General features: G+C 34.3%; 2 protein-coding genes and 2 long non-coding RNA genes across 5 annotated transcripts; 3 read left to right on the top strand and 1 right to left on the bottom strand.

Annotated features, from left to right (window-relative positions):
• The first annotated feature begins 5,383 nt into the window (after positions 1–5,383).
• On the top strand, positions 5,384–6,036 carry LOC120580719 (uncharacterized). The gene is made up of 2 exons (XR_005646452.1): positions 5,384–5,627; positions 5,773–6,036. It is a non-coding gene; the product is annotated as an uncharacterized lncRNA (long non-coding RNA).
• Positions 6,037–6,441: 405 nt separating this feature from the next.
• Positions 6,442–14,545, top strand: LOC11429946 (DExH-box ATP-dependent RNA helicase DExH6). Of its 2 annotated transcripts, XM_003617282.4 has the most exons (14): positions 6,442–6,749; positions 7,486–7,576; positions 7,694–8,003; positions 8,166–8,240; positions 8,466–8,510; positions 8,745–8,835; positions 8,924–8,982; positions 10,031–10,180; positions 10,476–10,528; positions 11,013–11,046; positions 11,191–11,280; positions 11,373–12,362; positions 12,727–13,827; positions 13,926–14,545. In XM_003617282.4, exons 1-14 carry the CDS (start codon positions 6,614–6,616, stop codon positions 14,271–14,273), a joined length of 3,573 nt encoding a protein of 1,190 aa, XP_003617330.1. In that variant the 5' UTR covers positions 6,442–6,613; the 3' UTR covers positions 14,274–14,545. The 2 variants fall into 2 exon arrangements, with proteins under 2 accessions (XP_003617330.1, XP_024639437.1); XM_024783669.2 differs by lacking the exon at positions 6,442–6,749 and having other exon boundaries at positions 7,484–7,621.
• Positions 14,546–14,693: 148 nt separating this feature from the next.
• LOC11425819 (uncharacterized) lies at positions 14,694–16,271 on the bottom strand. Its single transcript, XR_003012125.2, has 2 exons — positions 15,552–16,271; positions 14,694–14,987 (listed from the first exon to the last, which is right to left on the bottom strand). It is a non-coding gene; the product is annotated as an uncharacterized lncRNA (long non-coding RNA).
• Positions 16,272–21,173: 4,902 nt separating this feature from the next.
• LOC11423329 (60S ribosomal export protein NMD3) lies at positions 21,174–22,633 on the top strand. Its single transcript, XM_003617284.4, has one exon. It carries the CDS (start codon positions 21,266–21,268, stop codon positions 22,295–22,297), a length of 1,032 nt encoding a protein of 343 aa, XP_003617332.2. The 5' UTR covers positions 21,174–21,265; the 3' UTR covers positions 22,298–22,633.
• The last annotated feature ends 274 nt before the right edge of the window (positions 22,634–22,907 follow it).

The raw sequence follows: 22,907 nt of genomic DNA on the forward strand, positions 1-22,907 counted from the left end.
ACAACTAAGGGGAAAAAAAAAATCGTTTTTCATGGCTAACATATTTATCATGTTTAAATATATGCTTGCTACACACGACTACTTTTTTTCTGTAGATACTATTTTGAAGTATGTATTCAACCTCTTCCCTTTCTCTAAAACCAGTACTATGAGGATTGCATTTCTTTCGAGCACGTGAAAAACACTTGATTTCAAAAAGTTAACACAAACACAAACTCCAGCGCTATTAGAAACAACACAAATAAATGTTATAATGCTTTCATCTTGAGAAGTTCCAAGTGGTTGGATTGGTTATGTTGTAGATTTGCTGCAATGAGGATGGTGGTGCCAGCAAAAGGGTTATAACTTTAAAATATTTTGACTTTTTTTAGGAGATTCCTCTATAGGCCTCTCATTTTTGCCTAGAAGTCCATCGATTTATCAGAATGTATCTTCCGAAGGTACAAACTTGTTAAAAATTGATGTCTCAATTATAGATGTTCTTATAGGCTAAAAGATATAAAAGATCTTAAGTTGTGTTTTACTACCCTTACTCTATGATTGATATAAGTGGTTACATGATGAAAAATATAATTAGAAATACAATTATTGGATAGAAAGAAAAAAAAGTAGCTCCAGATTTTTGGAGAGTCGTAAAAGCCATGAAGAGAGATAAGAAGATATAGGATACACGTTTAGTGATATGGGAAGATTAAAAAAAAAACTACTATATGCAAAGAATGTTGACCAGGTGGTAGGATAGAGGATAGCGTAACATTCTTTACTAGAATCGTGATGATCACCATCCTGATCACTTGAGGATGAAGATAAATGTCCTGAACTACTAAAGGAATTGTTTACTTCTCTTCATTTGACTTGAATTATGAGAAATCTTAAGATTCTTAATGATGATTAGGATTGAAATTTGTCTTTATCATAATACACTCGAGAGCACAGATTAGATAGTAATATGGATCAACATACGGGTTATCAACTAGCTATCGTTAAAACCACATTATGAATTTTGCATCAACATACTTGACTCAAGCACTAACGTTTAATTTCGGTGGTCATCTGCAACCTTTGGTAGTTAGAAGGACTAGATTGCGCAGAAGATGATGATGTGGAGACATGCACTGATCTACATTAAAGATATTGAGGGCAACTGCCTCCGTTGGCTTGTCTTTTCTAAATAAGTTATCAAATAATTTGATGTTTATCTCCGTTCAAAAAACAAGTGTTGACCCCACAAAAATTTATCCAATATATTTTTTTTTAAAGAATCAAATAAATAATAGGTTAAAATATGATTTTAGTCCCTGCAAATATGCCTCGTTTTGGTTTTAGTCCCTGGTAAAAAAAAAGTCCCTGTAAAATTTTTTGTTTTTGAAAATAGTCCCGGATCCCACTTTTATGATGATTTGCATACGTGACACATTATAACTGAACCAATTTTGTAGTTTTTGGTCCTGCAAAATATTTTGTTTTTAAAAAAGGTCCCTGCAAAATTTTTTGTTTTTGAAAATAGTCCCTCCAGGGACTATTTTCAAAAACAGGGACTATTTTCAAAAACAAAAAATTTTGCAGGGACCAAAAACAAATGTTTTTTTTACCAAGGACTAAAACCAAAACGAAGCATATTTGCAGGGACTAAAACCATATTTTAGCCTAAATAATAGTATGTGATATAAATTGACCGAAAGTATGTGATATAAATTATTGAATGATTTTGGATCACATACACACACATAATATATTTGACAATGTTTTTTCTTTCACATAAATATTTGATGGTGTTAAAAATAAAAATTTCATACATTTAAAAATATAATTTGTAGATGTTTAAAAGTATTTCATCACATACTTATAGAGAGTGTAACATATTGTTTACTTTAAAAACACTTAAAATAATAAAATATAATAAACCACGAAATTTTTTGGTTCAATTAAAAAACTCTTTGTCGTAGCTTTCATATTTTCTTAGATTGTACTCTGAATTTGCTTGATGAAAATTTAGTTTGAGTAAACTAAATAAATAAAATAATTAAAATAAATGAGCCACTTATAAAATGATCATATGCCTTCTCATCTATCTTGTATCATGAACACGATCATCTCTGAGATAATAATACAATTGCCCAAATAACAAAACAAAAATACGTACTTTGCATGGATATGAGTGTGACTTTTGTCAACGAGAATGGGGCACCCAACCAAATAAAGAAAGTGTGTTCTCGCAATACAATCAATCTACAACAAGCCTCATACATACTAGATTATGTAACGAGGATAACCAAAAATAAGAACCCATGTTATAGGGATGAAGCAAAATCCCTGTTATGTTTAATCCCATCACCAACTAATCTTCAAGCCATTGAATTACAACGTTGGATGTACGTGTAAACAAGTTTTATACCACGATGCTTAACAATCAATCTCTTTCAAAGATTACACATAGTATCCATGAAATAGTGAGCAATCATAATTTTTTTAGAGTTTAAGTTATATGCAATGTTAGTGTATATGCAAATTTTACACAAACATTCAATAATGTCTGTTGCTACATCAATTAATGAGGTATGATAAATTATATATTTGTTGTTCGCTAATGTCATTGATAGTAAAATAAAGAGTAATTTTTCCAACACGATTGAAGTTTGATACGATCCAATAGCTGCTTTGAAAGATTGTTGTTTATCGTAAAAATATTGAATTAAGTAAACACATACAAATTCCCTTTCTGAACATATAAGCACCACAAAAATTGTAGAGCAAGCTCTCCATTGTCAATTGGATTCTCAAAACAAATACCCAACCATCGAAAAACACCATTCCAAACATTACTAAAAACATCACATCTTAATTAAAGACAATTAGTTGTTTCCTCCTTCCCACACCCTCCTGAACAAAACAAAGAAGTATCAGGCAACACTCCACGGTGAAATACATGATCCTTGATAAAAATCCTTATGTTAAAGAGTATCCACACGTATAACGATACTTTCAAAGGTACAACTTTGTTTCAAATCAAATGAGAAAAAATATGTAAGTTAAGTTGATCAACATGCACAAGAATCTTGTAAGCGTGTTTGACTAAATATCAATCAAACTAATTATATAACCAGACCCATCGATCAATCATGTTAACTAGTGGGGATATGGCACTTTGAATTGACTTTTTTTCTTCCAACTATATCCTTCATTTAAACTATTTTAATTAACATTTTATATATATTATTTAAATCATTATTTATAAAAATAAGTTACAAAAATTAGTTAAGTCTGTATTTGATAAATAAATATATTATTATAACATAAGAATGAAAAGACAAACATGTTATTGTCTGTCTTGACCCAGATGCCTATAATAAGATTGAAAGAACAATATACAATCACTAAATCAAAAGGATTTTTGGCATAACAAAATAAAATAAAAGGACCATGAAATTTTAAATCATGACTATTTATTTAATTTATTGTACAAAATAAAAAAGGACTTTTGGCATAAAAAAATAAATAAATAAAAGGACCATGAAATTTAAATCATGACTATTTATTTAATTTATTATTATTACTTTTTTGAAAGGAATTTATTATTATACCTGTTTTGTCAAAATCTATTATTATACCTTTTTGAAAGGAAAATTTATTATTTTACTTAAATTTTATAGTCAAGTCAAAAAAACATTTATTCATTAAGGTCAAAAATATTTAATAATGAAGAAAAAATCCAGCCCAAAAGGGTGTTTTTCTTTATATATTTTTATAGATATTTCTATTTTAATATGATTTTACTAATTTTTTAATTAATAATTTAAATAATATTATAAAAATAATGAAATTTTAAATGTAAGGTAAAAATGTAAAAAAATATATCATAGAAAGGTATATCCCTTTTATATATTTATATATAGATAGATGAGCGATGCTATGGACAGACGATTTTACAGTCGATATTGACACATGCTTCTTTATTGGGCCACGCTGCAGTTTTTTTAAATGTGATTATCGGCCCTCTCCGTTGTATAGTTTGACACTTTTTTTTTCCTCTTCTAAAAAAGACACATTTTTTCTGAATAAAAAAAACTCCCTAGCAACAACTTTCACCGTCGTCCTTAATCTTTAACTTTGTAAAAAGCCACCATGAACCTTTAATTGTGAACTTTTAACTTCAATCTCACTTGTGACACCATGCTACTCAAGCACCAAAACTTCGTGAGGCAACACAAGTACTTCAAATCACCAATCATTAACAACTACGAAACAACTCACCGTCAACCTTTCCTCAGCCTCCCGTAGCACCATGGATAGCAGCAATCGCCTAGACACTCTCTTAGAAACACTCGCGGAACTACCCTCGTCCTGGTTGAGTGGAACGAAATAACTTAAGTTTCATAAAAATTGATAGATGATGAGGAATTTGTGAGAATGAGTGGTGAACTACCCTCGTCCTGGTTGAGGTTTAAAAGTTAGATAAAAAATATTAACAACTACTTCGAGATGCTCTTTAAAAATCGTACTAGTATTTATGAAAATGCGTGTATTTAAACATTGAAAATAAAAATATTTAACTTTTTAAAAGAATAATTGTTTGATTTGGAATGCTTAAAGAGTGTTTCGAGAAACTCGTTAGCAAGACCCAAGTTAGATTTCACTATATGTTTAAATGTTTGATGAGATGACGCTTAAACAGTTAAACGACCGATGACAATGATCTTTTCTTCGATCTTAACAAAATGGTCAAATCCATCACAATTCATCAAACGACAAAGCTCAACCAAACAATTTATAACGATTGACCATACCTTATAGTACCATAGACAAAACTTATGTTCATTTTCTTATGTGTTTTTATAGTGTACTTCTTTACATATAGTACTCATAACTATCAAAGACTTTTTAAATTCACAATTTTCTCAAAGTTTGTTAAAACTATAAAATGTGAATTTTATGTGACCAACCATATAAAAAACATTAAAAAATGCACATAGATTTTGTCCAAATTTTCTCCTAATAGTATTCGTAATTTCTTATTTCAATTAATAAGATAGATCAGTAGATCAAAACTCAAACATTGATTTGTTAGGTCATTATTTTTCTTTTGTTAATTTTATTTAAAATGAAAAGTAAAGAAAATAACTTGACGTAATTGAATTCTAAAAAGGACATGATGTATGTATGTACTTTAGGGCTGGACAAGGACCCGTGGCCCGGCCCAACCCGGAAAAAACCGAAAAAAAAAACTGATCTGAGTGGGTTAATTCGGGTCCGCGGGTCAAACGGGTCACAAATACGGGTACACAAGGGTATCAACGGGCAAAGGCGGGGAGAGGAACTTCACCCGCGGGTACCCGAACCCGCCCGTTATTGCGTTCATATATATACCGTAGAAAACATGAAACCCTAATTTTCTTCTCATTCACTCACGCCTCACATTCACTCCTAGCGGCGCTCTCCTCCTTACCTCCTACCACCACCAACACTAATGACCACCTTCATCTTTTTTTCTTTCTCAACTCACTCTCTTACCTAACGCATAAAACCCTAACACAAACAAAGAGGAAGAAATCCACTTCAATCGATCTTCATCCTTCCTCCTCACTTTCACTCCTTCAAATTATGAAATATTGCATGTCTAGATCTGAAAGGTACTAATTTATCTTACTATATATAGTTTATTTGGTTTTGTAGTAGTAGCAATTGAATTTGTTTGTTAGACTTTTCAAGATCTGAACTTTATTCAGTGTATGGGTTTCTTATTCTAATGGTGTGTTATTTATGTTGCTTGTATAGACACATGGAAAGTGGTAGTGGATCCTTTACCTCAAATTCCAAACATTTGCAAGAACTCAAGGAGCCGATGTGTTTGATTCGGTGGAAGATCAAGGAGTTTGAGAACATTGTATTTGTATTTAATTGTCCAGATCCAGTGTTACTATTATTATTTTAAAGGCCAATGTATTTATTTTCTTTGAGAGTGAGAAGTCTGTAAATTATTAAGCATGGATTGTATTAGTTTTTATTTTTTAAGGAATGGTTTGTATTAGTTCTTTGAGATTCACGTCAAAATAAGACCCATTTTGAAAGGAAAATATATCAAAATAATTTTTTTGACAAGAACAAAGTTAAACAAACATAAAAACTAGTTTAATATAGAAAAAATAACAAAACAAAAAAACACATCAAAATTTATTGGGCTAAATTTTCGAACGCCCAGTAAGATGTCAAACCCGTTTTACCCGAACCGTGTAACCCGCAACCCGTTTTTACCCGAACCCGTTCAAACCGAATCTCATATTTGGGCAAAATTGGGTCTGTACTATACACCCGCGGGTTCGGCTGGGTGGAGGGTTTGGGCCCGAACCCGCCCGAACCCGCCCGATGTCCACCCCTAATGTACTTCATGAAAAAGTGCATAAAGATCCAACAAAAATAAAAAAAAAAAAAAAAAAAGAAGTAAAAAGCACAAGAATTGTTAGGGGAAAAATTGGAATTGAAATTGGAAGTGATATATAAAGTTATAAACAAAACACAAAGCTCGCAAACACAGCAGAAGCAGCTGCAGCTATGGCGGCAGCTTGAACCTTGAACAACCTTTCTCTCTCTTCGATTCATTCATTCTCTATTCACAACAATGTCGAACGTGTCGAACAAAAAGGCCAACAAGCTAGCAAGATTTAAGAAGTACGCTCAACCTACCAAAATCGATGAATCTACCAGGCGTCGAATAATTCGAACTTTGGAATCTTTTCAATCTTCTGATGAAGAAGGTACACTTACCCTTTTGCTTTTTTCACCGTTTTATGAACAAAATATTATATGGCCTGTTTTCATTTTTTTCGATGGAAATTAAAAAAAATCGTCTTTTTGGTGTTCATTTGTCATTTATGATATTTTTGATTAATTGGATATTTGCATTTTAGGGTTTTGTTTTTATTTTCAAGCTTGGTTTTTTTTAGCTAGTTTATGACCCAATGAAATTATTTAGGTTTAAATGTGATTTTAGTACATGCATGATGCATATATACATTTTTTGCTTTCAGTTCATGTAGAATATTTTCTTTGTTTTTATTAGCTCTGTAACACCAACATTTCTCATGGAAACTGTGTTTGGTGTCTGACATTGACACATGTCATTACGGTCAATTGATTCATTTTAGGTCAGTGTCGTGTCCGGTGTCGGTGTCTGTGTCTGTGTTTGTACCAATATTTCATACTTGTTAGTACTTGCAAATATACCAGTTCTGCTATTAGTACTTGGTGTTTTGTTGTTTTGGTTATTGAAATTAGTCATTGTAATAATACCAATTTCAATATGTATCAATTTTGCAACTAAAAACAAAACAAGAAGGACCAAAAGGAAAGTTGTATATTTGCTAGTACTAGTATTTTTACAAGGACAATTTGCATATTTAAGCCAAATATTTATTGTAATTGTTAATTATGATTGTTGTTTGACTATATCCATTTATGAAATCTGGGTGTTTTTGTTGTTGTTAACTGCAGAGTACAAGTTTGAAGCTGGTTTGTCCAATGATGACCGTCGTTTTGCACATTTATTGGCCCAAAAAATGGGGTTTAAGTCTAAAAGTTATGGGTGAGTGAGTGTTAAGGACAGCACAATTCTTCAATGGAATAATTGGTAAAGGAAGAATGTGTTTGGTTAAATTTTTACATGGTGTGTTGTTGATAATGAACCTGCCCTTTTGTGTAGGACTGGGAAGGAGAGGAGATTGTCGGTTCGAAAAGGCAATAAGAAGGGCGGGAGTGATAATCAGTCTGCGAATCTTCCTCATTTCACATTCTCGGAAGAGGCAAAACGGGCAATGGGCGATTTATTTGCTCATTTTCCACCTGGTGATGGAAACTTGAAGGATATGGTTGGAGAAAAGAGCGGCAGCATGGTCAATGCAAGACATAGGCATTCTGATATTTTTAGCAGACCCATAATGACAAAAGATGAAATTACTCGGAAATTGGAAGCTGTAACTTCTAGAAGGGAGACTGTATCTGACTTGAAAGTGGTCAGTTTCCCCCTCTCCATTCAACTTCAAAGACCTTGTGTATATGATTTTTTTTGGATTGATGCTGTATTGTTTTTCCCCTTTTCTGTAGTATGTTTATTTTAGCACTTGCAAAAGAATAGTTTCATTATTGAATCATTTAATTGATTTTTGTTCACGCAGATCACTGTGTTGAGATCTAAGCTACCGATTGCATCTTACAAGGATGCAATTACATCAGCAGTTGAATCCCACCAGGTTAATGATATCTTTTGCTTTGCAAATTTGCCTTTGAAATTTATCCACATGGTAGCTTGGTTACAGATAGTACCATAATCAAGTTTATCTAATATACATTGACATTTTAAATATGTTGGAACATAGTTTAGAAATTGTTTTGTTCTTAATCCAATTTCAACACTTGAAGATTGGATTTTTGCACGTGTTTTGATCTTAATATTCCTTGCATGTTTTTCAAAGCAGGTAGTTCTCATATCCGGTGAGACTGGCTGCGGAAAGACTACTCAGGTTGGCAATTTCTTTGCTTTGTCTTTATTACGGTACAACGTCATTTATTATAATTTGTTGCTAACGGTTTCAAAATTATCAATGATTTACTTATATATTGATGTTTTTATCCAGCTTTGGGTTTCTCCCACAAGTAATCCCATCATTGTATACAGACCTATATTTTTTGACAGTTTTTGTATGCCATGTGAAACATTCTGTTTGACTTATAATTAATATTAATTCATGATTCAGGTCCCACAATATATTTTGGATTATATGTGGGGTAAGGGTGAGACATGTAAGATACTTTGCACTCAGCCACGGCGTATCTCTGCAATGTCAGGTGGGAAACTTTTCGAAACATTAATTTTCTTGATGTTCTTGTTTTAGTCTAAATTGAAATTTGTTTCTTGCACCCTTTCTATGTCTAGTTTCTGAAAGAATCTCTAGAGAGAGAGGAGAGGCTGCTGGAGAAAATGTTGGATACAAGGTAAATTTATTTGCGTTTCTTTGTAGCAATGGTGCTGCAATCCTTTGTTCATTACTTTTTATTAGAAATATTTGTTGAATATTGAGCATTGTTAAACTGTTATCATCATAATTTGTTAATTTGTTGTCAATAAATCATAATGTTGCTTATGCACTTTCCAGTTTTGCTTATAAAAAAATTGTTATCATCATCAAACCAATTTTTTGCAATCACATGATAAGCATTCACAATGCACTTTTTTTATTGATGTGTTGGAAGAGATCTTTAATTTGTCATTAGTTACTACTAAGTATGATTTTCGCCACTGCCAACCACTCAATTCACAATTTTTTTTTTCTTTTCTCTTCCTCATGTAATTTCTTTCTTTTATAGAATTATTACGACTTTTCTCCTTCAACATTCAATAACTTAATGTTGAAGCAAGTTCCATTCCTAGCATTGGTCACTTCGCTTCTTAATAGAACATTACTAGCTTATCAAGTGTTTTACATGCCTTTCATATAATACTCACGTGACTTACATTTTATAGCTGTTAGAAAGAATTATAGATTGTAAATATTTCCTATAAGTGTAACAACTTCTGATTTTCTATATTCCTAGGATTACAGAACTTCCTAGTCTAGTGGTTATTCAATGTATTTACTTCCTAGTCTAGTGGTTATTCCATGTATTTAGTGTAACACTAGTATAAATACAATAGTGTGATCTCATTATAGACACACAAATATTCAATCAGAAAATACAAATTCTATAATAACAATAGCAACTGTTAGAAGATATGAAAATATCTTCTTCATGTTAAATCATCTCATAGGATAAGTTTCTTATTTTAGAGCATCTCTTGAAATTGGTTTCCATATGACTTAATTATTATTAAGGTCTTTCCCTATTTAATTAGGATCTGGAGTCATGTATTAGTAAAAATATGGGCTAGTGTTCACTTTATTTTTTGTATCATCAAATCAAACCATAATCATTATTCAAAGTCTTTATTCTTTCTCTTTCCTTTTATCCGATATATCCTATAACGTAAAAATAAACAATTCAGATACGCTTAGATAGCAAAGGTGGACAGCAATCATCTATTGTGCTATGTACTACTGGAGTTCTATTAAGGGTGTTGGTTTCTAAGGGTTCTCGTCGGTCAATGAAAAATCCTGCGAAGGATGAAATTTCTGACATCACTCACATCATTATGGTACTTCTTTCAAATTATTTTTTATCTTCTGCCAAAGCATAAAATATTGTATTAATATTGTATATATACTTCAAGTTCACGTTTCTTCATTACTAGCTTTTCTATTATTTTGTTGTGAAATCTATTTTCAGTTTTTCATATTAAAGACTTTGTTGTGACTAATGAGAACTGAGAACTGAATTGAAACGTTTTCGTACATTCTATGTTCAAGAATCTTGGCATATCTGAAGCATAATATTTGCGTCCTTGCAAGATATGTATTGTAAAAATGAGGTGACATTCATTTCTTGTTCAGGATGAAATTCATGAAAGGGACCGATATTCAGACTTCATGTTGGCAATAATGAGGTATAAATTTGAAAGGAATATCTCAGCTTTTACTTTCTACCCTGGTATAATTGTTAAATACAAATGTTTAAGTGCCCGTTGCATAAGCAAGCATAAAATTGGGCTTTAGGTTAAGCTTGTCCAAAGATAATTTGCATCTGATAGCATAATTTTTAGGGTAAAGTTGGTCGTTCGTGATCGCAAGATTTAGTTTAACTCAAATGGCATGGCAATAGCTTTCTTTATTTTTACTTTTTGGATAGGCAAATGTTAGTTTCTAGGATTTAAACCCTCAACCACTTGTTTATAAGTTAAAACTCTTCAGGGTCTCTTAGCTTAGCAACTGAGCTACCTACATGGACACAATAGCTTACCTGTTATTTTTAATCCCCCCTCCAAAAGTTTTTTTTTTTCCTTTTTTCTTTCTGTTGTGAGATCATTCGTCTTTAAGGCGTTTGTCTGGTTTTCTGACTAATATTTCTGATTTTTGACAACTTATCTGCAGAGACATGCTCCCTTTATATCCTCATCTACGTCTGGTCAGTTCTAAGTATTACAATTATATTTTTATATCTCTATTTCTCTTTCATTCTCCCAAGTTCTTTTTCAAATCATATACATATTATTTCCCATTTCAGCTTATATTTTAACCTTATCTGTTTTCTGGTGTGTTCTAATGTTAGGTATTAATGAGTGCTACCATTGATACTGCGAGATTTTCTCAATATTTTGGGGGATGCCCAGTTATCCAAGTTCCAGGGTTCACTTATCCGGTACTGATAGAGTAGATTGAGAATTGACCAATTCTTTTTCTTATCACATGTTTATGTTTACTATATTGTCTATTTGCTATTTCTTTCTTCAGGTCAAAACATACTATTTGGAGGATGTACTTTCTGCGGTAAAATCAAGCAATGATGATGGTTCCACATTTAGTATTCCAACAAACAATCACATGATAAGTGAAGAACATAAGCTTTCCTTTGATGAAGCTATTAATTTGGCTTGGTCTAATGATGAGTGGGACCTACTGTCAGAATTAGTTTCTTCCGAAGAAACCCCAGAACTCTTCAATTATCAGCATTCTTTAACTGGCCTTACACCGTTGATGGTGTTTGCCGGAAAAGGTAGAATTGGTGAAATGTGCATGCTCTTATCTTTTGGTGCTGATTGCAATTTAAGGTCCAAAGACGGAACAACTGCACTAGAGATTGCTGAAAGGGAAAACCAACCAGAAGCTGCTGAAATAATAAAGAAACACATGGATGGTTCCAGCTCGACAGAAGAGCAGAGTATACTTAACAAATATCTTGAAAGAGTCCGACCCGAAATAGTTGATGTTGTTCTGATAGAGCAGCTGATAAGAAAAATATGTACTGATTCAAAAGATGGAGGCATCCTTGTTTTTTTTTCAGGATGGGATGATATAAATAGAGCGCGCGAGAAGTTGCTAGCATCCTCTTTTTTTAATAATCCATCAAAATTTGTGGTCATATCTCTGCATTCAATGGTTCCAACCTTGGAGCAAAAGAAGGTTTTTAAGCGTCCACCTCCTGGCTGCCGCAAAATTGTTCTCTCAACCAATCTCGCTGAAACAGCTGTCACCATTGATGATATAGTGTACGTCATAGACACTGGGCGAATGAAGGAAAAGAGTTATGATCCTTATAATAATGTGTCAACTCTTCAATCATCTTGGATTTCAAAAGCGAGTGCGAAGCAACGAGAAGGGCGTGCTGGCCGTTGTCAACCTGGAATTTGTTATCATTTGTATTCAAAGCTTCGAGCAGCGTCATTGCCAGATTTTCAGACTCCAGAACTCAAGAGAATGCCTATTGAGGAGCTATGTCTGCAGGTATTCATCTTCTCAAATTGGTATCACAAAATCTTGGAGCTTATTAATATTATACTCCATGATAAAAGTGAAATTTGTGAATATTAGAATCAGTTTTGAAAAGCTTTCAAACCAAATTAATTTTAAACTAGTTTTTTTTTTTTTGGTTTATTTAACTTGTTTCATCCTGTATCATTTTAAATTAGTTTTAAAAGTTGAGAAACACCCACTCAATGCAATTTCTAATTTAATCCAATAAAAAATTAGCAGGATATTGATATTTTTATTGGGTACAGGGAATATGTTCATGAATTGAATTTTTTTATATAAAAAAGACTAAAAAATTCGGCATTAATTTTGGTTCCTGCTCTTTCTCTTGTGACAGGTAAAGATGCTTGATCCAAGCTGCAAAATAGAGGTGTTTCTTGCGAAGACATTAGACCCACCAGTTTCTGAGTCCATACGTAATGCAATTGTCGTCCTTCGTGACATTGGTGCATTATCAACTGATGAAACGCTTACTGACCTTGGAGAGAAGCTTGGTTCTCTACCTGTTCACCCATTGATAAGCAGGATGCTTTTTTTTGCTATCTTAATGAACTGCCTTGACCCAGCTTTAACCCTAGCATGCGCATCTGATTATAAAGATCCATTTACACTTCCAATGTTACCTGAAGACAAGAAGAGAGCCGCAGATGCCAAAACTGAACTTGCTTCTTTATATGGGGGTTGTGGTGATCAATTTGCCGTACTAGCTGCATTTGAATGTTGGAATAATTCAAAGAAAATGGGTCTAGAAGCTCGGTTTTGTTCCCAGTATTTTGTGTCTGGAGGCGCCATGAAGATGTTATCTGGCATGCGTAAGCAGCTCCAAAAGGAACTTATCCGAATTGGATTTATTCTTTCTGATGTTTCAAGCTACAGCATGAATGCGCATGACCCTGGTGTGTTGCATGCGGTTTTGGTATCTGGTATGTATCCAATGGTTGGGAGATTATGTTTTCCAAATAAAGGTGCAAAAAGGGCTATAATTGAAACTGCAAGTGGTGATAAAGTTCGCTTGCACAACCGTTCCACAAATTTTAAGTTGTCGTTCAAGAGAAATTTAGGCCACACTCTAGTTGTGTTTGATGAGGTTACTCGCGGTGATATGGGTGTTAACATAAAGAATTGCAGTCTTGTAGGACCACTTCCACTCTTGCTGCTTTCAACTGAGATTGCTGTTGCTCCAGGAGAACAGAATGATCATAAAAAGGAGGCGGAGGATGACGACGATGATGAAGGGAGTGGAGATGAAGCTGGAATTGATGATGGGATGGATTTGGATACTAAATCCATTGGAAACAATGAGGATAAGTTCATGTCCTCCCCCGATGATATGGTTAGAATAATCGTGGACCGTTGGCTTTATTTTGGTTCAACAGCAATTGATGTTTCTCTGTTATACTGCCTAAGAGAGCGATTGTCAGCGGCAATTTTATACAAAGTAACAAACCTATTTTTACTTTAATTTTCTTCATGGTTTACATTTGTGCAAATACCATGTCATTCCTTTTCTTATAATATATCTCTACACATTTTCAGGTAACATATCCGAGCAATCCTCTTCCTCCCATCCTAGGGGCATCTATACATGCTATAGCTTGCATTCTATCTTGTGATGGGTGTTCTGGCATGTCAGTGGCCACTGATGGCGTGGACAATCTGACAACTATGGTAAATGCGACAAATCTAGGGAAGCCGCAGCCACAGCCGCAGCCACAGCCGCAGCCGCAGCCGCAGCCGCAGCCGCAGCCACAGCAACAGCCACAGCCACAGCCACAACGGTATGGTAATAGACCAAAAGGATCCTCTGCAGCGTTTATAAATCATGGTGGACACCAGAACCTTGGACCTTCTACAGCCAGCACATCTACTTCAAGGAACGTTTGAAATCCAAGTGGGATCAGTTCCGAATCTCTCCCCCATTTCACTTGATAATGGTTTAATGGGAGTTAAGATTATTTTTTGTTGTGTAGTTATTACTGTTAACCTTTTACTAGAAAATATGTTAGCATGTGTCACATTCAGTTTATATAGAATGTCAATCTTAAATATTATGCTGGCATGTGTTTAGTTGTGACAGTGAAAAATTAGACGGTGTTTAGCTTATATACACAATACGAATCTTAAAATTTCAGTTGCCCTTTCGGTATGTGTTTCAATTCACTTTTTGATCGATAAAAAAACAACTGGTTCAGAAAAAAAGAATTGTATAAAAGAAAATATTTTGGTTTTTATCAAGGACCACCTTCATAGATGGTACACAAAAGAGGATTGCAAGTGCAAGAGTCAATGATGAAATCAGAAATCTCCTTCCCCACTCAAATAAGGACATAACGAAATTTTCTAAGACTCCAACATAGTAAAAGAAATTCTTAGAGCCAAAGTAAAAGCAACAAAAACAGAATCCAAAATCATTTACATAAACATGACTCTATTCAAGCTTCTTTCCTTTGATATTTCCCTTGGGGATTTTGCTAAGCAAACCAGAATCCACCTTCCTATACTGGTTTTGCATCTGATCAAGTACCTTGTACACGAAGTTATCAATCTGATCGTCATACCCTTCGTAGAGAACCGGGAGGTTATGTGCAGCAACAAAACCTTAGGATATAACAAAATTCTAGCAATCAATTATCTGAACAAAAAACATCAACTAGAACCAAAACATCATCGTTGAACTTCTTAAAGACATTATATCATCCATTTGAATCATGGAAGAAAAAATAGATCTCACACAAATATAATATACATCAACATTGACTAACATATTCTTTCCAAGATATGGTTCTTCATAAGTGTATTATAATATAGTGCTATACCACACACACAAACACATGTGTAACTCAACAAATTCAAAACAGGCAAATTATTATCACATTTTTGTAGATGCAAAAATTCACAAATGCATTGGTTGATAGAGTCCTAATCTAGTGAAAGATAGATATGTCTTTTGACCAAATTAAGCAAGACTTAATTTAATAGAAAATCCTTAACTGCAATCAAATCAAAAGAATACTATCAAGATTTGATAATTGGCACTGTCTTTAGAAGAGCCTTTTGGTAGCCTAAGCATTTTTTTTGACATATCCTACTCTGCGGACAGATTTATGCTAAATTACATATTAAAGCATGATCAAGCAACAATTTATATCTAGATACACATACCTAGAAGACAAATGGTTCAACCTAGTCAATAACATCATCAGCGATGGACCCAGAAATTTTGAGGAAGGAAGCTTGAATAGATTCATGTTTATGAGGAAATTTTGTTATCTTTCAGGTCCCCATTCTCATTTATCATATATGTTTTCATGATACAAACATTGTTGAAACTGGCCGGAAGGGCAATAACATGTGACTTCAGCTCTGGTTCTCCTGCTTTTCCTTCCAATTCGGTACTAACTCTCCGTCTCTACTTTTGATAACTTAGCTTCCTTTTTCAATAGCTATCATATCCAATTCTTCCATCCAAGACTTTTTAATCTATACGGGTTTCAATCAAAGGAATTAATGGATGAATAAAATCAATTGTTATATCATTACTTTCAGCAAATATTGAATCTATTTTGTTATTGCAAGTTCAAATCTCATCCAATCAAAAGACCGCAATTGAAAAATATCTGATTAGTGCCTTAGAAAGTTGTTCATGAAATTTTGAATAACTAAATGGAGAAAGGATTGGATTGGTTGTTTTTGCAATCATATTCTCCTAATTATACTATGAGTGGAAATTTTGAATAAAGAGAACATTGTAGAGATATAGTAAAGCTAAATATCTGCTAAGGTTAACTGGCTTATCAAGACAATGAATGAGTGAAGGTGATGGGATTCTTCTCAAGATGTGACGCGTGGGCAAGTGTATGTTACTAGGATAGTTGCAACCAATCTAACACTCAAACCACTTAAAGGACTTTAAATTTATTATCCATAATAATTTCTTTCTAGAAAGAATGATTATTAGTATTAGATAGATACAGAGCAATTCATTATTACTAATTTATGATATTTGGGTTTGGTCCAATAAATTTTAGTTTCATCCATGGTGCGTAATTGCTTGAATTGTTAAATAACATAGATTAAGTAATTGCAGCAAGAGTTCAATAGGTTTGGCCAAATATAGAAAACAAACAGATATAGGGGTGCTTGTGGGGAAGTTATTACTCCTTGAGTTCACCATGCTATGGAAGCTTAAAAGTGTGTGAGAAAATTCCAAAGGTGAGTATTGTTGATTGTTAATTGAATCATCATTTTATCTTTGTTAACGGTTAACATGTTGAATTGTTTCTAATGTGTTTCATCATATTGTTCAAGTAGGATTAGGATCATTGCCACTTCTCCTGTATAAGCTATTTTTGATTGCTCTCCTACATAACATAACCAGCGAATAACTTTGCTTGTCTGCAATCTGAATGTATCCTTTTCTATTTTCTATTAACATAAGTGTCTTGTCTTCTGAATCTTCTAGCTTTACTTATAAAATGTTGAATACCATAAACATATGCAACTGTTTTGCTCTTTTGCATACCTTCTGAAAGTAGTTTAAGTTGAGACTTCATAAAAATATTGCATTGAGTTTTAGGGAAGAAAAATTCTAAAAATGTGAGTGTCCATACTCCTATATATATATATTAGGGGTATCAACAAAATATACTATAAAATAAACCGGTTCAAGAGTGTTGAGTAGCATATCTCACATCCAAATCACAATGCCAGGAAACTTCAATATATATAAAAAACCGTTGATGTTGTCAGTAGTCTTGTTGTACTCAAAATTGTGTTGACTAGACCATGCAACATTTTGTAAAGATTTTGTATTCAATACAAGCGAAATAAGTCTAAGTTGTGATCCGGTTTCTTCGGAAGTCACCAAGAAGTAGATATGTCTGTTATAAGTGGGATAAGTTGTGCGTCAACAAAATTTTCAAATATGATCACACTTCCGTTTTGAATTCAAGTGTATGGACTAACCAAGTATTGGCTAATCAGAGAATTAGGTATTATACTGTCCAAAAGTTATGCAAGTGTTGCCAACCTTCGTCCTATAAAACACACATCTTCTTCGGCCAAGGAAAATGCATTGGCGTAGTTGCAAAATTCACATCATTAACCATCAGAAACACGATTGATATACAACTTTTAGATAGGCATTGCACAATATTTTGCGCTGCCACCTTATTCCAACAACTAATTACAAACCAAATTTTTGTATATTTGCTAGCGTAGCCCCAACTTGGGCTTTATGCCCCAAATGATATGGTTATATCATCCCTATTCTATTTTTTTTTTTATTCACAATTCACGACCAGTTGGTGGATCACCAAAACCCTTGTTGTCATCAACAATTGTTGTCATTCCCTCTTTATTGTCATCAACATTAAAAAAAATCACAAGTTCAACCGGATTAATTATAGATGCTTAACAACAACAAAAACCCTTAAATTAAATTAGAATCGGTATTCATAGTTGGTGGTCGAATCCGCTTAAACATCGACTGACTGTTGTGTTTGATTGACTTGACTGTATTCTTTCCGTGATTATTTTGGCACATCTTGTGCTGCGACAATTGTGGTGTCAGTGTTAATATAATTCATTTTTGTTTCTTAAATAAAAAACTATTTATGTGGATCAATAATTAATTGTTATTCGAACTTAGCCATATTTAAGAAGATTTTTTATTTTTTTCAAATCATCCATACAAATCTTGCAAGTTAACCAAGTTGGCTCTGTTGCAATACATCTCGAAACCGAAACCATGTTAAGTTCTAAGTGTTCCTTATCTCGAAAAAACCAGACAAGCCTTTTACAAATTTTCATCAGGAACTCTATTCTCATCAACTTGAAGCCAGATTGAAAGAACAACTTGCTCATGACGAGGCAATAAAGAAAATTCCTATAAAAATCCTAGACAATTATATTTATTTTTGAACTCCAACTTCATCAGGTAACCATCATTACAAAAAATGAAATATGTGCACAAGCAACCAAAAACAAATACAAAGTAGCAGCAAAAGCAAATGTCTTACAGTGGCCAAAAAAATGCGCCCACAAAGATACAAAGAAAACCCCTCATACATACACAATAAACACCAAATGTGCTGCACAAAAAACCACCCATTACACAGCCTACAGTCAGCACACTCAAACCTGCCAACACATCACAACATCCATAACACAGCCTACAATTAGCACCAACAGCAAAGCCACACAGCTTAGCCGAAGCTCCTCCACCCCTTTGTTCACTTACCTCTTAAGGCAATCCTCCTGATCCCAACACCATTCATAATAAAGACAAGGAGACGTTTTAAGCCCGTGTAAATTCTAAATCCAAGAGAGGACTTTGACTTCCTCTACCAATTCGTCATCTAACTTTATTAAACACCTTATCATTCCGCACGCGCCACAAAACCTAGATAGCCGCATGCTAAATTAACCTAGAAACCCTTTTGCAACGCCTTTCCTCTCGCTTCCCTCATCAAACACTCAAAATGAGAAAACAAATTATCAGGAATAATAAAATTAACACCCAACCAACTCATAAGCTTCCTCCACACATAGTACACCAACTCACAATGCAAGAAAATATGAGTTGATGTTTCCACCACTCCCTCACACCATACACAATCTGTTGAGACATTCACAACTTCCTACCTTCCACCAAATCCACCACCTCCCTAACCTTACTTTCCTTATGAGTCGAGAGAGAATATAACCGGAGAAAAGGCTCCCTAAGGGATGCACCGCCAGCCCAAGGATCCATACAAAAATTCGAAGTTCTTCCGTTTCCTATCCTTCAGACTATCTCACGACTAAACCAATTTTCTCCAACGACCCTATATCCTTCCACCACTTTGAGGCGCAATACGGAACCGCCCTCAAAGACTCTATTCCCATATTAATGATATTCACACCATATTTTGCTTCAAGAACCTCTTTCCAAAGTGCATTCTCACTTTGCAGCAATCTCCACCGCCATTTCACCAAAAGGCTCAAATTCACCAACCCCAAATCTCTCACCCCAAGACCTCTCTTATTGTGGAGAAGACACGCTGTTTTCCATCTCACCCGACACACTTTCCTTTCCCCCTTCACACGACCCCACAAAAAATTCCTTTGAATCGCCACCATCTTCCGAACCAACTTTTTTGGCATCTTGGACAATAACAAATAGAAAATTGAGATGGAATTTAAAATGGAGTTTAAGAGCACAATATGTCCTCCAAGGCTAACACTGTTTGTTACTTACCCAATTATTAAGCCTCTTCTCAATTTTCTCCAACGGTGGATCCCAAGTAAAAGAATTACCGGGGCTATAGCACCAACCGGTAACCCCAAGTATTTAAACTAGCCCACCTTTCTTGCAATTCAAAAAACTACAAGCCATCTTCATGAAACCATCATCCACATTCACACCTATCAAACTACTCTTAAAAACAAATTAACCTTTAGATTCGAAGCAAAATAAACCTTGGGTTAAAGGTTAATTTTTTTTTGTTGTTGTTAAGAGTAGTGTTGTGAATTCGACGAGAAATCACACCAATTACAAACTTGACGTGTGGAGCAAGTGGACAACCAAAACAAAGTGTATGAAACAATTATAAACTCAAGCCAAAAGTAGAAAACAGTGAGAGAGAACACAAAAGAATGTTTTGACCTAGTTCGGTCCAAATTGACCTAGTCTGTGGGAGAGAGCAGCCATCCGTTTTACTATATAATTGGTAACGTCACAAAAGAGATATCAATGGGTTACAAGAATAAGTCTACTGCCTAATTCTACCCAAAGTTCCAATCTCTTTCCGTAACCAAGAGACTCAATCCTAATAGTGTTTCCCAAGGTGAATCAACCCTCAAACCTAGTGTTTGTTGCCAAAGAGACAAACTCTATACAAACCCTAGTTTTGTTGTTGCCTTTCTAAACCCTTGTTTCAGCCCCTCTATCTCAAGGTTTACACCGGTACAATGTTTATATTTATAGTAAAAGAATCCTCAATAAAACTGGAACAAATCTAGGCCCGAAAATACGTTTATGTTTTATTTTCTGCTGTCAAATCGGCCACCGTGCTCACCGAATCGGCCACCAATTTTCTGCTGTCAATTTTGAGGCACTTTTACAACAAATAGTTTGATAGATGTGAATGTGGATGGTGGTTTCATGGAGATGACTTGTAATTTTTTGAATCGTAAGACCCGAAGCCATCTCAAAGCCTCTAAAAATCCCCTTCATTGTATTATAAATTCTAGGGTTAATGATGTTTTTCACCCCTGTAATATATGTCATCTCCGATTTTCGCCCTTATAAAATTTTCGGTTTGATTGGCACCCTCGTAAACGAGCTGAAATTCAAACCGAAAATTTTATAGGGGCGAAAACCGGAAATAACATATTTTACGAGGGTGAAAAACACTATTAACCCTAAATTCTACTATGGAGAGAAAAATCGATCTGACTCACCGCACTCGAGGAAGGAAACTGACCCCAACACCCTGGTCTAAGCTGCAAAGAAAAAAGAAGAAAACTTAGCAAAAGGTTTCAAGTAAATATGGAAATCACGAAGATAAAAGACGTTATCAACTTTCCAACAACAATGGAGATGCAAGGGATCCCGTTCTTAAGCTTCTTTCTGTTTTTAGAAAGTAGTAAGGTGGGCCAAGAATAAAGTGTAAAATTCAACTAACATTATATACTCTTTTCTTCTTTCAAAAATTATATATTCTTTCTTCTTTTAAAACAAAAATTATATATTCTTTCCAAAAAAAAAAAAAAACTAACATTATATATATTAATATTACGAGGAGGACGCGATTTAGAACTCAAAATTTTGGCCCAACATAAAGAGATAGAAAAGTGAGTGAGGCAGTTTATTGCAAAAGATTAGGTCAAAAATGGAGAAGGAGAAAGAGGTGATGGAGGATCGCCGACGACGCCCGGTTATGGTTGTGAAGGTAAGTCAAGAACATGTTTGTCATCTGCGTACTTTCTTTGATGTGGAGCAAATCATCGTTATGAACTGTTTTGAACCCCTTAGCGGTGTTAAGCGAATCGAACGCAACGATCAAGGTTTTACTTTCTATTTCAACAGTTTAGATCATGCTTCGTGTCTTGTGGAATATATAAGGGACATAGTTCCCTCTAAGATTCATTGTCATCAGATTCCTTCCGAGTGTAGTTACAATTTTTTTGTTGAAATCGTCCCCATTTGCTGCGGGGATTTGATTTTTCTGCCTCCTGATGTTGCTGCTTCGTTCGGTGCAAATATTGTCATATGCACTAGGGTTGCCAAAAAAATTACTACTTTGCTTGATCCATTTACCTTGACCGCTTTTTCCTTAAAGGCTGATCACTACTGGAATGCACCTTTCACGCATTCATTCAATAGGACTCAGTTAGTCAAATATTTTGTTCTCAATATTGTCCTCCAAGAGGATGGGGAGGAGATTGCTGCTGATTCTTCTACTGCTGCTAAAAAATACCGTTTAGCTGATGCCGTGGTTGCTCGTGTGGAAAATTTTGGAAATAATGACACAACTTTTCAAATCAGGACTCATCTTGGTCATATTTTAAAATCCGGTGACTATGCTCTTGGTTATGACTTGTCTGGAGGAGGAGCTAACACCAACATCATCAATGGCGGCTACTTGCCTGCTGCAATTTTGATTGCCAAGACTAATTGTGATGATGGATCAGTTGTTATTCCGGATAAGTGGCAATCTGATTATCAACTCTTCTTAGAAGATCTAAGACAAGGCCCTCATCTCACCTTCAACGCAGCAGCAATGTACCGAAATCAACCCAACCACAACAAGACTAATCTCATCTCTGTCAAGGCCGCCAAAGAGGCCCAGGCCTCTGCAAGACCATCTTGTCCATTGGAGACGTTGCCGGATTATATAGTTACAAGCTTAAACAAAAGTTGATGTTTTGTTTGTTCCAATAACAAGAACAATGCTTTTCATTTAGTATGTTCTTTCAATTTGAAACTTCTGTTTCAGGGTATATGTTTATGTTTATTCTAATAGCAAGAACAAGTTATGTGTTTTGGTCGTGTTTCCCCGAACCATGCCTACTGTCATTATATTCAGCATTTCACCCCATCCTGCATATCTACTTCCTGTCTTCTATGTGTTACAATAGAAATCTTACTTATGTACTAAAACAGTTAACCATCTAATATGCATTGGTTTGATTTTCTATGCTATGTAAATTGTAAATTTCTGTTTCATAAATCTTATTACAGTTTTTAGTGTAGTATTATCTTTTATATGGTGATTCATTCCTATTCTTGATTGACATATTTGGTGGATCTGTTATATTGTTTGTTATAAATAAATGGTTCACTCTATTTCTACTTGAGCTTTGATTAATCTCTTGCGTATTGTAAGAAGCAAAACTAGCAAACCATATTTCCAACCACATATATAAATAGTTGAAAGTATTGTGTGGCTGCTTCTCACATGCCTCCTTTCTTTCATTTGCTGAAGCATGGTTCCAACTGCTAATGTTGTGTGAATCAAACCGACGGATTAA

This window comes from Medicago truncatula, chromosome 5 (assembly GCF_003473485.1).
Source record: "Medicago truncatula cultivar Jemalong A17 chromosome 5, MtrunA17r5.0-ANR, whole genome shotgun sequence".
NCBI lineage: Eukaryota > Viridiplantae > Streptophyta > Magnoliopsida > Fabales > Fabaceae > Medicago > Medicago truncatula.